We start from the raw sequence: 19,926 nt of genomic DNA, 5'->3' as shown, positions 1-19,926 counted from the left end.
CGCGAGAAAAGCGTTAAATTTCTGAAGATTACTAGACTGAAGCGTCCAATCTTGTTGGCTATGGCTCGTACCAAGCAAACCGCCCGGAAATCAACAGGTGGAAAAGCTCCTCGTAAACAGTTAGCCACTAAGGCGGCCCGCAAGAGTGCTCCCGCTACGGGTGGCGTGAAGAAACCTCACCGTTACAGACCAGGCACAGTTGCACTCCGTGAAATCCGTCGTTATCAGAAGTCTACGGAGTTACTTATCCGCAAGTTGCCCTTTCAACGACTTGTGCGGGAGATCGCGCAGGATTTCAAAACCGATCTGCGATTCCAAAGTTCCGCTGTACTAGCGCTCCAAGAGGCTAGCGAAGCTTATTTGGTGGGTCTGTTCGAAGATACCAATCTGTGCGCCATCCACGCCAAACGCGTAACCATCATGCCGAAGGATATCCAGTTGGCTCGAAGGATTCGTGGCGAGCGGGCTTAGTACAGTCGCTTGGTCATCAAACAAACACTAACGGCTCCTTTAGGAGCCACCACTAACCTAAAGGTCAATGAGCAGCCCATCTCCTTTTACACGTCTTTAATTTTTCTGTGTGTGTTCCGTTTCGTTTTGTTGTGGTTGTTGTTTCATTTTCTTGGTTTTTGTTACGTGAGCGAAAAACTCGCATTATTGTTGTCATGAAGCAACAGAGAAAATCAATGACCACGTCTCCAAAGGTGACCCGCCTCTGCGGAAAAATGTCGACGTAGAAAAAAAGATATCTTGTCAGAACATTCGAGCGATCGACTCTCGGTTTGATTGGCGACAAAAATTTGACAGAAAGTGAGCAGCGACGGAGGTCAACTGTTTTGATGCGTTTTCCGCGAGTTTGCTCGAACTAGACAAACATAAAGGTCACCATTTTGCGCTTTTAGCCGTTCGTATAATTTGTACCGACGTTACAATTCATTGCCCGCTGTCTTTTCTTGTTCCTTACTTGGCAAAAAAAAAAAAAAAAAAAAAGAACAAGAACAAGAACAAGGACAAAAACAAACAAACAAACAAACAAAAAAAACAAAAACAAACAAACAAAACCAGAAAAAAAACAGCGGAACAGCCTCTCTTTTTAAGCAGGCGCAATTACCTCAATCTCTACGTTATTACCGTTCGGTAACAGCGTGTGTTTGTTTGTACCAGACAAACATAGAGGGCACCATTGCGCGCTTTCAGTCGTTCGTAATTGTTCCGACTTTTAATTCAATGTTGTTACCTTTTCATGTTCCTTACTTGGCAAAGCAAGTTATTTATTACCAACGGATACGCCCCATGCACCTGCCTTTTGTACTAGATTAATAACTCATTCGCACCAGCAAAACATGTTCACTGAAACTGAGTTTGACTGAATAAAAATCAGAGACTCGAAAAAGAAAAAAGAAAGAAAAAAAAAAAAGAAAGAAAGAAAGAAAGAAAGAAAGAAAAAAAAAAGAAAAAGAAAGAAAGAAAGAAAAAGAAAGAAAGAAAAAAGAAAGAACAACATATGAACAATATATGACTTTCATGTATTCTTATCACAAAGAACAACAATGTTGGACATTTACTTTCATGATATGTGGTGGCTCCTAAAGGAGCCGTTTGTTTGTGAGGTCGGGCAGTTCACTTGCTGCTTGTATATTTGGTGACTGCTTTTGTACCCTCGCTTACTGCATGTTTTGCGAGTTCGCCCGGTAACAGTAACCTAATGGCGGTCTGGATTTCGCGAGAACTGATGGTGGACTTCTTGTTGTAGTGCGCGAGCCGCGAGGATTCGGTCGCGATGCGTTCAAAGACATCGTTGACAAACGAGTTCATGATACCCATGGCTTTGCTGGAGATACCGGTGTCGGGGTGCACCTGTTTCAACACTTTGTAGATGTAGATCGCATAGCTCTCCTTTCTCTTGCTTCTCTTCTTTTTCTTGCCAGGGTCTGTCGGGGCTGATTTAGCCTTGCCCTGCTCTCTTCTCGCCTTTTCCGGCCGCGGGAACTTTTGGTGCCATGTCTAGAGAAATCTATCACCGTTTCTCTCAAAAATAGACTGAGGTGAGTGACTAGACAGGAGAATTTACTCCCTATTAAGGTCCATTGTTGAGGATCAATTAGTATGCCAACGAAAATTCTCTTTGAAGCGATTGGCTCAGATACAGCTGTGAAAGGAACAAAAACTGAGAGGCAACAGAGGGCGGAATTATTTTGATTGGAGGGTTTCGATCCGTTAGCGCGCGCGAGCCGCGAGATAAGTACGGCGTCACGACTCGGAAGGCGTCACAATTTAGACAACAAAATCGTTGGATTTCAGTGTGTGTCCAAGCACGAGCTAGTTTGCGAGAGAGAAAACTAAAATGACCGGCCGAGGGAAAGGAAAAGCGTCGGGCACCAAGGCAAAGAGCAGGTCCAGCCGAGCAGGTCTTCAGTTTCCAGTCGGCCGCATCCACCGACTCCTTCGCAAAGGAAACTATGCAGAGCGTGTCGGGGCGGGTGCTCCCGTGTACTTGGCCGCTGTGCTCGAGTATCTAAGTGCTGAAATTCTAGAGTTGGCCGGAAACGCCGCTCGTGACAACAAGAAGACCAGAATCATTCCCAGACACCTGCAGTTGGCCGTCCGAAACGACGAGGAATTGAACAAACTTCTAGCTGGTGTAACGATCGCCCAGGGCGGTGTTCTTCCCAACATACAGGCCGTGCTGCTACCCAAGAAGGCCGAGAAGAAGCACCATTGACAACATCAAACTTTCAAAACGGCTCCTTTAGCCCCAAACCTCGAAAAAAGTCGTGATCAGTGAAAAATCCATTTACTCCAATTGACACTCGTACATGCACACACAAGCGCTCGCGTCTTTACTTTGTTATCGATCAAAACAAATCGTTTCAGTTCACCTAGTGTCCATCGCTTACATTCCGCATTTTTGATCCCGAACTAGTTAAACAAATAAAAAGCAAGTCAAATCAAACAGAAGGCAAGAAAGACAATTCAAATCAGCTTTGCTTTTTTTGGAAACATTGCCGGCGACTTTTGTTTTCGTTCGTTTGGTTGGACGATGGTAATTTGGATTTGCAAAATGCCTCGACACATTTGCAGCCCGCTACTGTCTCTCTTTCAATTGTTGGAGCGTGGAATTTGCGACTTGCATAAACTGCCTTCCTACCTATCAAGACAGAGAAACGCATTTGAGTTTGAATGGTACGATCGCTGATCCCAAGTTTGCGTGGTTGTTGCAAATCCGCTTTAATCTTTTCTATTCCTTGCCATCCCCGTTCCAAAAAGGAACGAGGTACTTTTCTGCTTCCCAGGTGGGGCTAATTTTGCAAAGCAAGACAAGCGACTCGAAATGTGTGGTGTCGGCGTTCTCATAATGATCAGAACTAACGTACTTGGAGAACGGTGCGATCACGCGTGGTTCCATTGCGTGGAAACGTAATAGAATTTGAGTAGAACGTTCGCTGAACCCAGCTTTGCATGGCTTTTGAAACTCCAATTTCCTATTTCCTATTTCCTATTTCCTATTTCCTATTTCCTATTTCCTATTTCCTATTTCCTATTTCCTATTTCCTATTTCCTGCCATCCCAGTTCCCTGTTGGAACGAGAGACTATTTTACACTGCATTAACGCTAACACAAGGACTAGGAGAAACGTTGAGTGAACGCGATCACGCGTGGTTCCATTGCGTGGAAACGTAATAGAATTTGAGTAGAACGTTCGCTGAACCCAGCTTGCGTGGCTTTTGAAACTCCAATTTCCTATTTCCTATTTCCTATTTCCTATTTCCTCCATCCCAGTTCCCTGTTGGAACGAGAGACTATTTTACACTGCATTAACGCTAACACAAGGACTAGGAGAAACGTTGAGAGCAGAATAATATCGCCCTTTGACTCGTTGTTCAAACACAGGGTTTGACCATCACTGTGGCTGATCACGACTTTCGCATGAGGTGGTGGCTCCTAAAGGAGCCGTTTATCAGTTCTCTGAGGTTTCCGTGATTCTCTACCCGCCAAAACCGTATAGGGTACGGCCTTGGCGTTTAAGGGCGTAGACCACATCCATTGCGGTAACGGTCTTCCGTTTGGCGTGTTCGGTGTAAGTCACAGCATCACGGATAACGTTTTCCAGGAAGACTTTGAGGACTCCGCGGGTCTCTTCGTAAATAAGCCCGGAAATACGCTTGACACCACCGCGGCGAGCCAGACGTCGGATTGCTGGCTTGGTGATTCCCTGGATGTTGTCTCGCAGAATCTTTCGATGGCGCTTGGCGCCCCCTTTTCCAAGCCCTTTACCTCCTTTGCCGCGTCCAGACATGATTTGTTTTTCTTTCGAATGTTACGGATGCAATTGTTGTCGGCCCTGAACAAAACTTGAGATGTGTGGCTGGACCTCTCGGGAAACGTCACATTTCCAATTGACAAGAGAGCCAGGCCAAATGCCGACTTATGAATACCATTATCACTTATCTACACGGCCACGCTAAAGGATAGCGAAAATGACTCACAACCTTCAAAGTAATCCATGGTCAAATTCAGTCTCACTCACTCACTCACTCACTCACTCACTCACTAATTAGTTTATTACTTTTTCGAGAGTACTCACTGAAGGCGAGCGACTGAAAACCGAGGGCAGTTTCGAGAAAAATTGCAGGTCAGAGTTTACTAAAATTTACTTTCCGCCTCGTCCTCGGAAAAAAAGAGTACCCGAACAAAGAAATTCACCGCAGCCAATCACAAGCAAACTTTGGATAACCAATCGGATCGTTGAGCGCTTGTTATAAAATCGGTTTTGTCACTGGAGATCGCGAGAAAAGCGTTAAATTTCTGAAGATTACTAGACTGAAGCGTCCAATCTTGTTGGCTATGGCTCGTACCAAGCAAACCGCCCGGAAATCAACAGGTGGAAAAGCTCCTCGTAAACAGTTAGCCACTAAGGCGGCCCGCAAGAGTGCTCCCGCTACGGGTGGCGTGAAGAAACCTCACCGTTACAGACCAGGCACAGTTGCACTCCGTGAAATCCGTCGTTATCAGAAGTCTACGGAGTTACTTATCCGCAAGTTGCCCTTTCAACGACTTGTGCGGGAGATCGCGCAGGATTTCAAAACCGATCTGCGATTCCAAAGTTCCGCTGTACTAGCGCTCCAAGAGGCTAGCGAAGCTTATTTGGTGGGTCTGTTCGAAGATACCAATCTGTGCGCCATCCACGCCAAACGCGTAACCATCATGCCGAAGGATATCCAGTTGGCTCGAAGGATTCGTGGCGAGCGGGCTTAGTACAGTCGCTTGGTCATCAAACAAACACTAACGGCTCCTTTAGGAGCCACCACTAACCTAAAGGTCAATGAGCAGCCCATCTCCTTTTACACGTCTTTAATTTTTCTGTGTGTGTTCCGTTTCGTTTTGTTGTGGTTGTTGTTTCATTTTCTTGGTTTTTGTTACGTGAGCGAAAAACTCGCATTATTGTCATGAAGCAACAGAGAAAATCAATGACCACGTCTCCAAAGGTGACCCGCCTCTGCGGAAAAATGTCGACGTAGAAAAAAAGATATCTTGTCAGAACATTCGAGCGATCGACTCTCGGTTTGATTGGCGACAAAAATTTGACAGAAAGTGAGCAGCGACGGAGGTCAACTGTTTTGATGCGTTTTCCGCGAGTTTGCTCGAACTAGACAAACATAAAGGTCACCATTTTGCGCTTTTAGCCGTTCGTATAATTTGTACCGACGTTACAATTCATTGCCGCTGTCTTTTCTTGTTCCTTACTTGGCAAAAAAAAAAAAAAAAAAAAGAACAAGAACAAGAACAAGGACAAACAAACAAACAAACAAACAAACAAACAAATAAACAAACAAACAAGAAACCAGAAAAACAAACAAGCGCAGGAACAGCCTCTTTTTAAGCAGGCGCAATTACCTCAATCTCTACGTTATTACCGTTCGGTAACAGCGTGTGTTTGTTTGTACCAGACAAACATAGAGGGCACCAATTGCGCTTTCAGTCGTTCGTATAATTGGTTCCGACTTTTAATTCAATGTTGTTACCTTTTCATGTTCCTTACTTGGCAAAGCAAGTTATTTATTACCAACGGATACGCCCCATGCACCTGCCTTTTGTACTAGATTAATAACTCATTCGCACCAGCAAAACATGTTCACTGAAACTGAGTTTGACTGAATAAAATCAGAGACTCGAAAAAGAAAAGAAAGAAAGAAAGAAAGAAAGAAAGAAAGAAAGAAGAAAGAAAGAAAGAAAGAAAGAAAGAAAGAAAGAAAGAAAGAAAGAACAACATATGAACAATATATGACTTTCATGTATTCTTATCACAAAGAACAACAATGTTGGACATTTACTTTCATGATATGTGGTGGCTCCTAAAGGAGCCGTTTGTTTGTGAGGTCGGGCAGTTCACTTGCTGCTTGTATATTTGGTGACTGCTTTTGTACCCTCGCTTACTGCATGTTTTGCGAGTTCGCCCGGTAACAGTAACCTAATGGCGGTCTGGATTTCGCGAGAACTGATGGTGGACTTCTTGTTGTAGTGCGCGAGCCGCGAGGATTCGGTCGCGATGCGTTCAAAGACATCGTTGACAAACGAGTTCATGATACCCATGGCTTTGCTGGAGATACCGGTGTCGGGGTGCACCTGTTTCAACACTTTGTAGATGTAGATCGCATAGCTCTCCTTTCTCTTGCTTCTCTTCTTTTTCTTGCCAGGGTCTGTCGGGGCTGATTTAGCCTTGCCTGCTCTCTTCTCGCCTTTTCCGGCCGCGGGAACTTTTGGTGCCATGTCTAGAGAAATCTATCACCGTTCTCTCAAAATAGACTGAGGTGAGTGACTAGACAGGAGAATTTACTCCCTATTTAAGGTCCATTGTTGAGGATCAATTAGTATGCCAACGAAAATTCTCTTTGAAGCGATTGGCTCAGATACAGCTGTGAAAGGAACAAAAGACTGAGAGGCAACAGAGGGCGGAATTATTTTGATTGGAGGGTTTCGATCCGTTAGCGCGCGCGAGCCGCGAGATAAGTACGGCGTCACGACTCGGAAGGCGTCACAATTTAGACAACAAAATCGTTGGATTTCAGTGTGTGTCCAAGCACGAGCTAGTTTGCGAGAGAGAAAACTAAAATGACCGGCCGAGGGAAAGGAAAAGCGTCGGGCACCAAGGCAAAGAGCAGGTCCAGCCGAGCAGGTCTTCAGTTTCCAGTCGGCCGCATCCACCGACTCCTTCGCAAAGGAAACTATGCAGAGCGTGTCGGGGCGGGTGCTCCCGTGTACTTGGCCGCTGTGCTCGAGTATCTAAGTGCTGAAATTCTAGAGTTGGCCGGAAACGCCGCTCGTGACAACAAGAAGACCAGAATCATTCCCAGACACCTGCAGTTGGCCGTCCGAAACGACGAGGAATTGAACAAACTTCTAGCTGGTGTAACGATCGCCCAGGGCGGTGTTCTTCCCAACATACAGGCCGTGCTGCTACCCAAGAAGGCCGAGAAGAAGCACCATTGACAACATCAAACTTCAAAACGGCTCCTTTAGGAGCCACCAAACCTCGAAAAAAGTCGTGATCAGTGAAAAATCCATTTACTCCAATTGACACTCGTACATGCACACACAAGCGCTCGCGTCTTTACTTTGTTATCGATCAAAACAAATCGTTTCAGTTCACCTAGTGTCCATCGCTTACATTCCGCATTTTTGATCCCGAACTAGTTAAACAAATAAAAAGCAAGTCAAATCAAACAGAAGGCAAGAAAGACAATTCAAATCAGCTTTGCTTCTTTGGAAACATTGCCGGCGACTTTGTTTTCGTTCGTTTGGTTGGACGATGGTAATTTGGATTTGCAAAATGCCTCGACACATTTGCAGCCCGCTACTGTCTCTCTTTCAATTGTTGGAGCGTGGAATTTGCGACTTGCATAAACTGCCTTCCTACCTATCAAGACAGAGAAACGCATTTGAGTTTGAATGGTACGATCGCTGATCCCAAGTTTGCGTGGTTGTTGCAAATCCGCTTTAATCTTTTCTATCCTTGCCATCCCCGTTCCAAAAAGGAAACGAGGTACTTTTCTGCTTCCCAGGTGGGGCTAATTTTGCAAAGCAAGACAAGCGACTCGAAATGTGTGGTGTCGGCGTTCTCATAATGATCAGAACTAACGTACTTGGAGAACGGTGCGATCACGCGTGGTTCCATTGCGTGGAAACGTAATAGAATTTGAGTAGAACGTTCGCTGAACCCAGCTTTGCATGGCTTTTGAAACTCCAATTTCCTATTTCCTATTTCCTATTTCCTATTTCCTATTTCCTATTTCCTATTTCCTATTTCCTATTTCCTATTCCTGCATCCCAGTTCCTGTTAGAACGAGAGACTATTTTACACTGCATCAACGCTAACTAAAGGACCAGGAGAAACGTTGTGTGTTGGCGATCACGCGTGGTTCCATTGCGTGGAAACGTAATAGAATTTGAGTAGAACGTTCGCTGAACCCAGCTTTGCGTGGCTTTTGAAACCTCCAATTTCCTATTTCCTATTTCCTATTTCCTATTTCCTGCCATCCCAGTTCCCTGTTGGAACGAGAGACTATTTTACACTGCATTAACGCTAACACAAGGACTAGGAGAAACGTTGAGAGCAGAATAATATCGCCCTTTGACTCGTTGTTCAAACACAGGGTTTGACCATCACTGTGGCTGATCACGACTTTCGCATGAGGTGGTGGCTCCTAAAGGAGCCGTTTATCAGTTCTCTGAGGTTTCCGTGATTCTCTACCCGCCAAAACCGTATAGGGTACGGCCTTGGCGTTTAAGGGCGTAGACCACATCCATTGCGGTAACGGTCTTCCGTTTGGCGTGTTCGGTGTAAGTCACAGCATCACGGATAACGTTTTCCAGGAAGACTTTGAGGACTCCGCGGGTCTCTTCGTAAATAAGCCCGGAAATACGCTTGACACCCACCGCGGCGAGCCAGACGTCGGATTGCTGGCTTGGTGATTCCCTGGATGTTGTCTCGCAGAATCTTTCGATGGCGCTTGGCGCCCCTTTTCCAAGCCCTTTACCTCCTTTGCCGCGTCCAGACATGATTTGTTTTTCTTTCGAATGTTACGGATGCAATTGTTGTCGGCCCTGAAACAAAACTTGAGATGTGTGGCTGGACCTCTCGGGAAACGTCACATTTCCAATTGACAAGAGAGCCAGGCCAAATGCCGACTTATGAATACCATTATCACTTATCTACACGGCCACGCTAAAGGATAGCGAAAATGACTCACAACCTTCAAAGTAATCCATGGTCAAATTCAGTCTCACTCACTCACTCACTCACTCACTCTCACTCACTAATTAGTTTATTACTTTTTCGAGAGTACTCACTGAAGGCGAGCGACTGAAAACCGAGGGCAGTTTCGAGAAAAATTGCAGGTCAGAGTTTACTAAAATTTACTTTCCGCCTCGTCCTCGGAAAAAAAAAAAAACAAAAAAAAAAAAAAAAAAAAGAAAAAAAAAAGAGTACGCCGAAAAAAGAAATTCAACCGCAGCCAATCACAAGTTAAAAAAAAAAAAAAAAAGAGTACCCGAACAAAGAAATTCACCGCAGCCAATCACAAGCAAACTTTGGATAACCAATCGGATCGTTGAGCGCTTGTTATAAAATCGGTTTTTGTCACTGGAGATCGCGAGAAAAGCGTTAAATTCTGAAGATTACTAGACTGAAGCGTCCAATCTTGTGGCTATGGCTCGTACCAAGCAAACCGCCCGGAAATCAACAGGTGGAAAAGCTCCTCGTAAACAGTTAGCCACTAAGGCGGCCCGCAAGAGTGCTCCCGCTACGGGTGGCGTGAAGAAACCTCACCGTTACAGACCAGGCACAGTTGCACTCCGTGAAATCCGTCGTTATCAGAAGTCTACGGAGTTACTTATCCGCAAGTTGCCCTTTCAACGACTTGTGCGGGAGATCGCGCAGGATTTCAAAACCGATCTGCGATTCCAAAGTTCCGCTGTACTAGCGCTCCAAGAGGCTAGCGAAGCTTATTGGTGGGTCTGTTCGAAGATACCAATCTGTGCGCCATCCACGCCAAACGCGTAACCATCATGCCGAAGGATATCCAGTTGGCTCGAAGGATTCGTGGCGAGCGGGCTTAGTACAGTCGCTTGGTCATCAAACAAACACTAACGGCTCCTTTAGGAGCCACCACTAACCTAAAGGTCATGAGCAGCCCATCTCCTTTTACACGTCTTTAATTTTTCTGTGTGTGTTCCGTTTCGTTTTGTTGTGGTTGTTGTTTCATTTTCTTGGTTTTTGTTACGTGAGCGAAAAACTCGCATTATTGTCATGAAGCAACAGAGAAAATCAATGACCACGTCTCCAAGGTGACCCGCCTCTGCGGAAAAATGTCGACGTAGAAAAAAAGATATCTTGTCAGAACATTCGAGCGATCGACTCTCGGTTTGATTGGCGACAAAAATTTGACAGAAAGTGAGCAGCGACGGAGGTCAACTGTTTTGATGCGTTTTCCGCGAGTTTGCTCGAACTAGACAAACATAAAGGTCACCATTTTGCGCTTTTAGCCGTTCGTATAATTTGTACCGACGTTACAATTCATTGCCGCTGTCTTTTCTTGTTCCTTACTTGGCAAAAAAAAAAAAAAAAAAAAAAGAACAAGAACAAGAACAAGGACAAACAAACAAACAAACAAACAAAAACAAAAAACAAACAAACAAGAAACCAGAAAAAACAAACAAGCGCAGGAACAGCCTCTTTTTAAGCAGGCGCAATTACCTCAATCTCTACGTTATTACCGTTCGGTAACAGCGTGTGTTTGTTTTGTACCAGACAAACATAGAGGGCACCAATTGCGCTTTCAGTCGTTCGTATAATTGGTTCCGACTTTTAATTCAATGTTGTTACCTTTTCATGTTCCTTACTTGGCAAAGCAAGTTATTTATTACCAACGGATACGCCCCATGCACCTGCCTTTTGTACTAGATTAATAACTCATTCGCACCAGCAAAACATGTTCACTGAAACTGAGTTTGACTGAATAAAAATCAGAGACTCGAAAAAGAAAAGAAAGAAAGAAACCATCCCAGTTCCCTGTTGGAACGAGAGACTATTTTAAACACTGCATTAACGCTAACACAAGGCCTAGGAGAAACGTTGAGAGCAGAATAATATCGCCCTTTGACTCGTTGTTCAAACACGGTTTGACCATCACTGTGGCTGATCACGACTTTCGCATGAGGTGGTGGCTCCTAAAGGAGCCGTTTATCAGTGGTGGCTCCTAAAGGAGCCGTTTGTTTGTGAGGTCGGGCAGTTCACTTGCTGCTTGTATATTTGGTGACTGCTTTTGTACCCTCGCTTAACAACAACAACAAATGGGGAAGGATGTAATACATATTAATGAGGCTTTTTCTTCGCAATGCATTCTGGGAAATATAAAATTATTTTGGGTCGGGAATTGTTGATTTCATTCGGAAGAAATTTTAGTAAGTCTAAAAACAGTTCTCGCTTTGGTACCAAATCTGTGAAAAGTGAAAGGGAAATCGGTCATAACTCTTTTTGGCGAGAAGTATTTTTAGAGTTCCTTCCTGGATCGATCTGCTTCGAGCTCCAACATTCACGTACCTCGAGGGCTAACAATTGCTATTGGAAACAACGATAGCAGAAACACACTTCGCTTCTTTGAAGTATGCTGTTGACTTGCGGGTATCCAGACTTAATGATGTCCTTCAACCACCAGGCAAGGAAAATTATGGAACATACTACCTGCTTATCTGGACTTCAGTTTATCAGGCCTTCGTCCAGTTTCAGACGTCACAATGTTTATTGTCTAGAATTGGATTCCTTTCCCTTAGATTCCTCTCCAGTCATAATCTTACCTTATGTATACAGTAAATTCCTATTTTCATCTATTGTTGTTGTTGTTGTAATTTTTACGTTGTATTCCTACTACTTGTACTACTCTTGAGAGTAACGAAAATCTTTATAAAACGTATGGAATATTTATGAAGTAATTGAAGTAACATACGCGCTCTCATTTGTGCGTGGTTTGGGAAAATACTTTGATCAATAGAATGAAATTGGGTAGCCACATGAACACTAAGGGAATTGAGAGAATTCTAGTGGATCCTCTAAACTTTCCAATGTCTCAGTTTTGCATAGGTATACCCTACCTCCTGTCTTGCCTCATCTGGTATCCCCCCTACCTCCTGCCTTACCTCATCTTCTCAGGCAATTGAAAGTCCTCCATTGTCTTTAAAATCGTTTAGACGTTGAGAGTGGAAGATCGTCTGGAGAGTTATACCGGTGATCGTCTTCTGTACACATGAAACTTATACTTTCTTGATGAAAGTAACGTTGCACATGAAAGTTTTCTTCCTTTTTATTACTCCACTGGTTATCTATAGATTTCTGTTTGAGCACCAATTCACCTATAACTTAACTAACTGATCAGGCTAAGACTGAAAATGCAAACAAAGGCTTGCCTCAGCCCTCCATTTTGACTATTCACCCAGATTAAGGTTGATTTTTATGACATGCTTTTAAAATGACTATTGAAGTAAGATGGTTTTCTGTCTGTAGCTTTTCAAAATCTTTCAATTCTTCCTTGACTATTTTTGGGAGTTTTTCAATTGTTTTCTAAACATATGGCATGGCCAGTATGAGGAAAGTTATCATGCAGAATATTAAAAAAAATTGTACATTTTAAAATATTACAGTCCCATGTCACTATCTTCCCAAGGCATTTTATAAGCACTCTTGACTAACAGCATGAATGGTGTTGTACACACAAAACCATTACACTAGGACTCTTGGATACCCATGCCCGTTAATCTTGTCAATATCCTGAAAATGGGAAGACAAATTTAACAATTTACCCTTTAATTTCTAAGAGAGACTAGCATTTAATTTCTTCTCACAGTACCAATTAAACATTGATGTCAAAAATAAAAGGTAATTATCCCCAAGTAAGGAAGCTCTTGATTGTTAAACAAATTCTCAAATGAATAAAGGGGCAAGTTTCTAAAGAAACTGTGGTGCTGCATTGGTGGGAGAGTATAGCAGGTAATTTAGTGTTGACAACTGAGTTGAAAACGTAAATTAGCCATTGTAAAGGGTAAAAAAGCTGACGTTTCGAGCGTTAGCCCTTCATCAGAGAGATTCTCACCCTAACAAATGTATAGAAAACAGTATGGAGAATATGCATACTGATGATAGAATGTAAAGGGTTAAAGGCTTAAGGTTAAAGATTGTACATTTACTTTCCTGTTCCAACAAAAATCTGCTTATTTGCATAATTATAAAAACCAAAACAAAGGCCTGCAGTTGTGAAATAATCTCTTTCATATTTCTCTTGGGACAGTTCATGAATTAGTGGCAGGGTTAATACTTTTTCTCAGAAGCAAATTTCAATGACTTTTCTAGGTCTCAGATTGATTTTTCCAGGATTAAACCCTTTCATTCCCAAGATTTCAAAATCAATTCTCATTACAGTTGGTCGATATTTTTTTTGGTGTAAATTCTGAAAACTTTATTGCTTGAGTCTAGCAGATTTCCAGGACCTGTAGTCTTTTTTCCAGGATTTTCCATTCCTGGAAAGTGTCAAATAAATTCCAGGAATTTCCAGATTTTCTAGGACCCGAATGAACCCTGTAATGCTCTAGGACTGCCCTAGTTACTACTCTTGGTGTGGAAAGAATGGTAACTTGAAAGAAAAATCAAAACAGTAGTTAGAATAGAGCCTGAAAGAAAAAAAAATCAGGCCTGCGCATGAGTTGAAACCATGACCTCTGCAATACCAGTGCAGTGCTCTGGTATCGCAGAAGTCGATATCTGCACAGTTGGGAGATGGTTATTTTGCTGGTTTGTAATAAATCCGTGATGTGATGAATGAACGACTGTGAGTGTAAGTAAAGTTAGTAACTCAACGTTATGTACAGTAATGAAAGAAAATGTCAGTGTTATAGGCGTATAAGATAAATTAAACCCAAAAAAAGTTTAAAAAAGTTATACTTGCTGAAATTAAGATAGCAAAAAATAAAGTGTGTGCATGTAGAGATTCCACTTAGCTGCATGTCTTCTGCAAGTCAAAGTAGAATCCTTGATCCTGTACGACACTTTAGGGAACGACATGGCTTCGTCTGCTACCTTTGGAGTTTGTTCGCCGTGCTATTTCGAAGCAAAGCAGTCGTGTAGCCTGTAAATAGAAAGAACTAAAGATTACATTTGGCAAATTGATTTACCGCCGCTCTGTGGTTTTCGTGATACTGCGTCTCAACTCAATCCATTCCATTACGGAAAGCCGATCACTGCTGTCAGACCATTATATTTTAGCTCCATTTAATTAAAAATGATCAATGGTGAGAAGAGTTAGCTTACCTTTCCTCTGACCTTAAGAATGGTTGCTAACTTTGGACTTCTCTCTACATTCGCTACCCAGCTTAATAACCTTGTTTTGACTTCAAACTTTTCTTAGGTTGATTCGGTGATTTCGGCCGCAAATTAGATCTATCTTTTTTAACATGTAGTCGATTCTTTTAAAAGACCTTGAATTCTTGGAAAAGGACTCTTATTTACCGATTAAGAAGCGGAGATTTGGTACGATTGACTCGCATGCATTAACGGTAAGTCCCTGCGATTATATCGCTTCGCGCGCTAAATCTTAATTTTTAACTCATGAATTACTCGCATGCGCAAGAGCGAGTTGTAGATACGATGTGGGAATGGCACTTGCTCGCTCGCTCGATTGGTCGATTCCTGTAAACTTTTTTTCGATTTTAGGCTTTTGAGTGCATTTGATGGTTTTTGGCGAGCAATAAACAAACGAAACGGCGACCATTGTTGCTAAGAATAGTGGTGGGGTGACAAAGAAGCCAATGATAATCTTAAAATAATTTTTTTTATTCGTTTTAGTTTCAACAAGCGCCACAAGGATTCACACTGAAATAACAGAACAACCTTCGTTTTTCATAAAATTGTAATTTACAACCCTTGAACTTGAAAACAATCCGAAGATTCATTGAAAATATCACTTACTGGGAAGCGCTCGGAGTTTACAGATGTTCAAAAGCTTTTTCTGTTACGGCGTGAGATTGAGGACAAAATCGATCATTACGTTTCGTATCGTGTGTTCCTTGAGAAACAACAGAAGATGCCGGCGACTAACGAAATTACAAGTTAACACGAAAATCAAATAACACCTAAACAAACAGTATTAGCTACCGATTTTCAGTGAATTTTTAAAGAACAATTTTCTTTTAAGTTTCAAGACAATTTGAAGATTCAAAATACATATTACGTACTAAAATGCGAAAGTTATACACCACAAAATTGATAAATAGGCCTGAAATGAAATTCTATCTTGCTATTGATTATACGTTGCCTAGCACGTGATTAAAATCTACCCAGGTGGAGATCCAAAATGACGGTGGCAGTCTTAGCTTAGTTATATCACTCAAAACTCCTTCCCGTATGTCTCATTTGATAAAGAGGGAATCGTTAATGTTTTCATTAAGAAAGTATTGCCTTGATTTTCTAATATTTCCAATGATAGACAGTAAATTTCACTTTTCACGCACATTTACTTCCAACCTTTTCTTTTGAACCAGAAACAGAAATGATATACGTTAAAACATATGACATCAACCACCCTTGTCAAATGCAATAGCATGATCATTTCAATTGTAATGCTTTCTTATTCCGACGTTACTTTGTTTCGCGAACACTGAACTACTGCTCGTACTCTAGATATGACAATCAACCACAAAATTCCATAAACCAGATAACATTAAACATAATCCAAAAAATCATGTGTCAATTCACGAGTTTGCTCACAGAGCACTTTGATTACAAACCGCCTTTCGATTTCCTGTGCGATTATGAAAGTAGACAATAGGAATTTAATTTGAAACAATAAGTTATTTGAAGTAAACCTAAAAAAACGATACGCTAATGGTTGATAGTTAATACTTAACTTGCATTCAATGTTAGAATGAAAATGGCGACTGGTTAAATTAAAAGTCTAACGCTATATCAGCGTTGGTTTTTTTGGTTCCCAAATTAGTACGGGATGCCATTATTTCGCTACAACAGTAGGCAGTTTACAAGTGATCTTATCGTTACTTTGACATCTTTGACATATTAAATAAAAAGACAAATTTCTCTTAGATATCAAGCTGAATTTTGTTTTCACTAGTTTAGTATCATTTGTGTTCAAGTGAGAAAAAAAATTGTTGTGTTCCATTGTATAGCCTCCACGTCGATGTAAATTTCAAAACGTTTCAAATAAAGTCGCTATAGAGAGATAAAGATATCTCCTCGCGGCATTATTGCCATTTTTATTTACCATACGTAATAAAAACCTTCACTTCAAACACGAAGAAAATAACATAAAATAAAAGATTAAAACTTACAAGTTACCTTCAACTTCAACTCCTCTTCGAAGTCGCGAGCATCAATTCGCCATCGGATCCGTTATTGCTGAGGGCCCTCCACACTTAAATATATCATTTTAAAGAATATTCTCACTCATTGAACATACTCCCCGACTATGATAGCCTGTATGGGCTTGTAGGTCACTATAAGCGATCCAAAAAGCAGAGGTTTTCTTGTCTTCTCACAAGGTAATACCTTGCACAGATGGCGGTACAGACTCCCTGCGTTTCGCGCGCTCATTGATGAAGAAGTGTCGTGTAATGGTCACCAAAAGTGTTAAATAAAACCCCCAAAACAAATGCATGACACACTTCTAAAGTAAATTTCCTAAGGTTGTATTCACCTACTAAGTTATCGAATTCAATTAACTAAAGTTGTCGTTTAAACCTAATCAGCAGTCAACTGGTGCTTTTTGCTGAGACAAGCTTGGATTTTCTTTTCTTTTTGTGTTGTTGTCTTGGTAAGTATCAAATCTTTAAGGTCATACATGGACACCCTACTAAGTCAGTTCCTAGCAGGGTCATAACGAGGTATGTGGGTTACATAATGATCCCAATTTTCATCCATATTTTATGATCTACGATTTCAAAAACTATAATGATCCCTTCTGAAAAATATTGTTCCCGTCCCAGACGTAGTGATCCCTGTTTGCTGGCCATGTCGGAAAGGCTTTGAGCGATGTGTTGACCACGGCCATTCACACGAAAATGATTTTTTAGAACCATTTTTTTGTTTGTCTTTACGGTTGTCTCTGTCTCCACGTGGCTCTGCAGACCATGCAAGTAAATTTCGACTAAAAATAGTTACCCCCCCTCCCCCCCAAAAAATAGAGACACACAACAACAAGATTGCTTCAATGTAGACGCCTGATGTGGACTTTGTGATAACATGACTGAATGAAAGGAGCGAACCAATTACACTCAACGTCAACGTCAACATCACGCAACCGAGACAGCTCCGGAGGGAAATGTCTTATTACAGGTCATTCGGAGCAATTTTCAAAACAGTTGTTTGTTTTCGGTAAGAAAATATGTCTGATACACGAGGCAGCAACCATAGTAACTGTGTTATAATTCCATCTAGGAAAGTTTATTTATTGTCATTTTCCGTGCTCAGTAAAAGTAGTGAACAGTTGGTTAACAAAGTTTTAAAACATATTTATCAATCACTCAGCATATGAAGTAACTTTATAATGTATTTAATATAGCCGGCCGGCTTCGAACGTTGATCGGTCAGGTCGCACAAATCCTCGCCTTTGTGTTTGTCCCTCTGCTCCTTGTGCAAGTTCAGTCGCTGCTTGCCCCTCTACTGGGGCCTGAAGTTTCAGGATCTGTTTTTCGAGGTTGATTTTGCGTTTCCTTTATTTGCGTGTGTGGTCATACAGGTTTTTTGTGATTTCGTGGGGATACAGAGTTAGCTTCGTTCAAGTCTCAGCTTTCTTCTTGGCTCTCCTTTTGCCATTTCGTTCTCCTTTTATTTGCTTCAAGAATATCCCAGTCTTATAGTTTAGTTTCTTTGCGACACAATCAAAGGCAGATTCTTCAAGTTGATAAAAGATCCCTCGCAATTTAGGTTGAAGAACTATAATAGAATTCTTGTAACCTATATTCTTATAACTCCCTTCCATCTTCCTCCAAGTTCCTATAAAAGATTCCGTCTATTTGCAGAGAAGAATTATGATCGTCACCATCGAAAAATGGTGCAACCATATGGAAAAAGTGAAGGTTGGACCGGAAGTTCCTTGTGCTCTGCAAAGAACTTCTGGTCCAAATTATAAATATTTTCCCCGGCCATTTTCGTATTTGGGTTCATGCTTCTATCTTTTCACGTGCACGGTTAGGGTTAGGGTTTTGTCCATAAATTCGGACACAAAAACGCCCATACATAAGGAAGATGTGTATCGTTAATAAGCTGCTTCAGTTATGGGTGACTGCTGCTTATTTTTGAAGAAAAATAAGACGAAATCTTAATGAAGGTCTTTTCCCACACCAAAAGTTCCTGTAAAGCCTAGTTTTGGAAAATAATAGTCTACAACTTTCTCTTGATCAATTTTCCCAAAATATGACAATAAGTTAATTTAACCCTATGGCGAGGAAAATCTATTCCACTATTTTAGCAAAGCCTACTCAAAGTATTTTAAAACTAATCATAACCATTACAATTCCCTCAAGTGTGATTGGTGCATCAGCTGCTTTATATTTCCCAAATTACTCTGTACAGTTGTGATCAGGCAGTGTAATCGGACAGTTGGCTGTAATCGGACACCTGTAATCGGACTGTTGAAGCAGCCAATCATACTAAGTCCACTCAGCTAAATCCACACAAAGTTCATCTCCTATCTTACACCACGATGAATAATAACCACATACTTTATTATATTTCATTTCGTATCTTTGTCTATAGGAACGGTTACGAATCGACCAGTGGTTCGGGTATGAACCGACTTAAACTGGGTACAGCTCGATTGAATGTGGATACAAAACGAGCATGGGTACAAACGACCGAATACCGCACCGATAAGAATTCATTTTGAAAGGATTATTGGGCCAGTTAGAGAATGGTCAGTTTTGAAAGCTGCTTGGCCAGTTCAAGGAATGGATTATTATCCTCTACCTGGCAGGCATTGTCATATTGTCAATCTGACAGTGCCTCTTTGTGGGCCCCAGAGAAAGCAAATGAAACTACCCGGTTTATAATTACGAGTGATGTCCGCGTGTCTGATCAAGAAGAAAGGAATTAGCAAATTTATTCGTATTTCACTTTATTTTTGATACACATCAAGAGATTGTAAACTTCTCAGTTAATAATCTATTGTGCACATTTAATACATGAATCTACTCTATTAATTTCCTGCCTTGTCCTCGGCCTTGTCTTCCTTTCGTCACAATTTTGACATTGACAAGAGCTATTCTTGGCTCTGATCCTGGATCCTGCTGCATTTTACTCCACATTGTTTTTTTTTTACCGCAATCGCTACAACTAAACAACAGTGCGTATCTTCCCCGCAGTCGATCTTAGAATGCCTTTTAGTTTGTCTTTATTATTCGTATACCTCGCACGCCTCGCACCACGACTCGCACGCCTCGCACCACGACTCGCACGCCTGGTACCACGACTCGCACGCCTGGCATGCGTATTGGTAATATTATTGAGATGCTGTGGCGAGCAATTCGAGCATGATAGTATAATGAAACCGCCACAATTAGAGGGGAAAGAGGCGAATTCGGCAAAGTTGGCTGATTAGAACAGTAATTTCGCATTAGAACAATAACCTTCTCTCCTTACTTAAGGTTTATTGTGAAATCTTTATCTCGTAATGGTGTTGATATATTGCAAAATTAGTCATAAATCGCCAAATAACTCATTTAAGTATTTTCAGTTGTATTTATATGAATACAGCTTGTTTTCATACTTGTTGGCGTATTAAATAAACAAATTTCGGTGTCTAAAAATATACCACCTCAAAGGAGAGAAGGCGTCGTTGTCAGCGGAGATGGAAATTACTTTTACCGAGCTGT

At 41.7% G+C, this 19,926-nt stretch overlaps 3 protein-coding genes and 1 pseudogene across 3 annotated transcripts; 3 read left to right on the top strand and 1 right to left on the bottom strand.

The window, feature by feature from the left end:
- The first annotated feature begins 60 nt into the window (after nt 1-60).
- Nucleotides 61-471, top strand: LOC131768645 (histone H3-like). Its single transcript, XM_066173980.1, has one exon. It carries the CDS (start codon nt 61-63, stop codon nt 469-471), a length of 411 nt encoding a protein of 136 aa, XP_066030077.1.
- A 1,873-nt stretch (nt 472-2,344) lies between these two features.
- On the top strand, nt 2,345-2,722 carry LOC136284155 (histone H2A-like). Its single transcript, XM_066173979.1, has one exon. It carries the CDS (start codon nt 2,345-2,347, stop codon nt 2,720-2,722), a length of 378 nt encoding a protein of 125 aa, XP_066030076.1.
- Nucleotides 2,723-3,985: 1,263 nt separating this feature from the next.
- On the bottom strand, nt 3,986-9,057 carry LOC131782934 (uncharacterized; annotated as a pseudogene).
- Nucleotides 9,058-9,706: 649 nt separating this feature from the next.
- On the top strand, nt 9,707-10,060 carry LOC136284154 (histone H3-like). The gene has a single exon (XM_066173978.1). The coding sequence runs from the start codon at nt 9,707-9,709 to the stop codon at nt 10,058-10,060; it is 354 nt and encodes a 117-aa protein (XP_066030075.1).
- The last annotated feature ends 9,866 nt before the right edge of the window (nt 10,061-19,926 follow it).

The sequence above is a fragment of the Pocillopora verrucosa genome, chromosome 11 (assembly GCF_036669915.1).
Source record: "Pocillopora verrucosa isolate sample1 chromosome 11, ASM3666991v2, whole genome shotgun sequence".
In the NCBI taxonomy this organism is placed as follows: Eukaryota; Metazoa; Cnidaria; class Anthozoa; order Scleractinia; family Pocilloporidae; genus Pocillopora; species Pocillopora verrucosa.
This window is presented reverse-complemented; position numbering and strand designations above follow the sequence as displayed.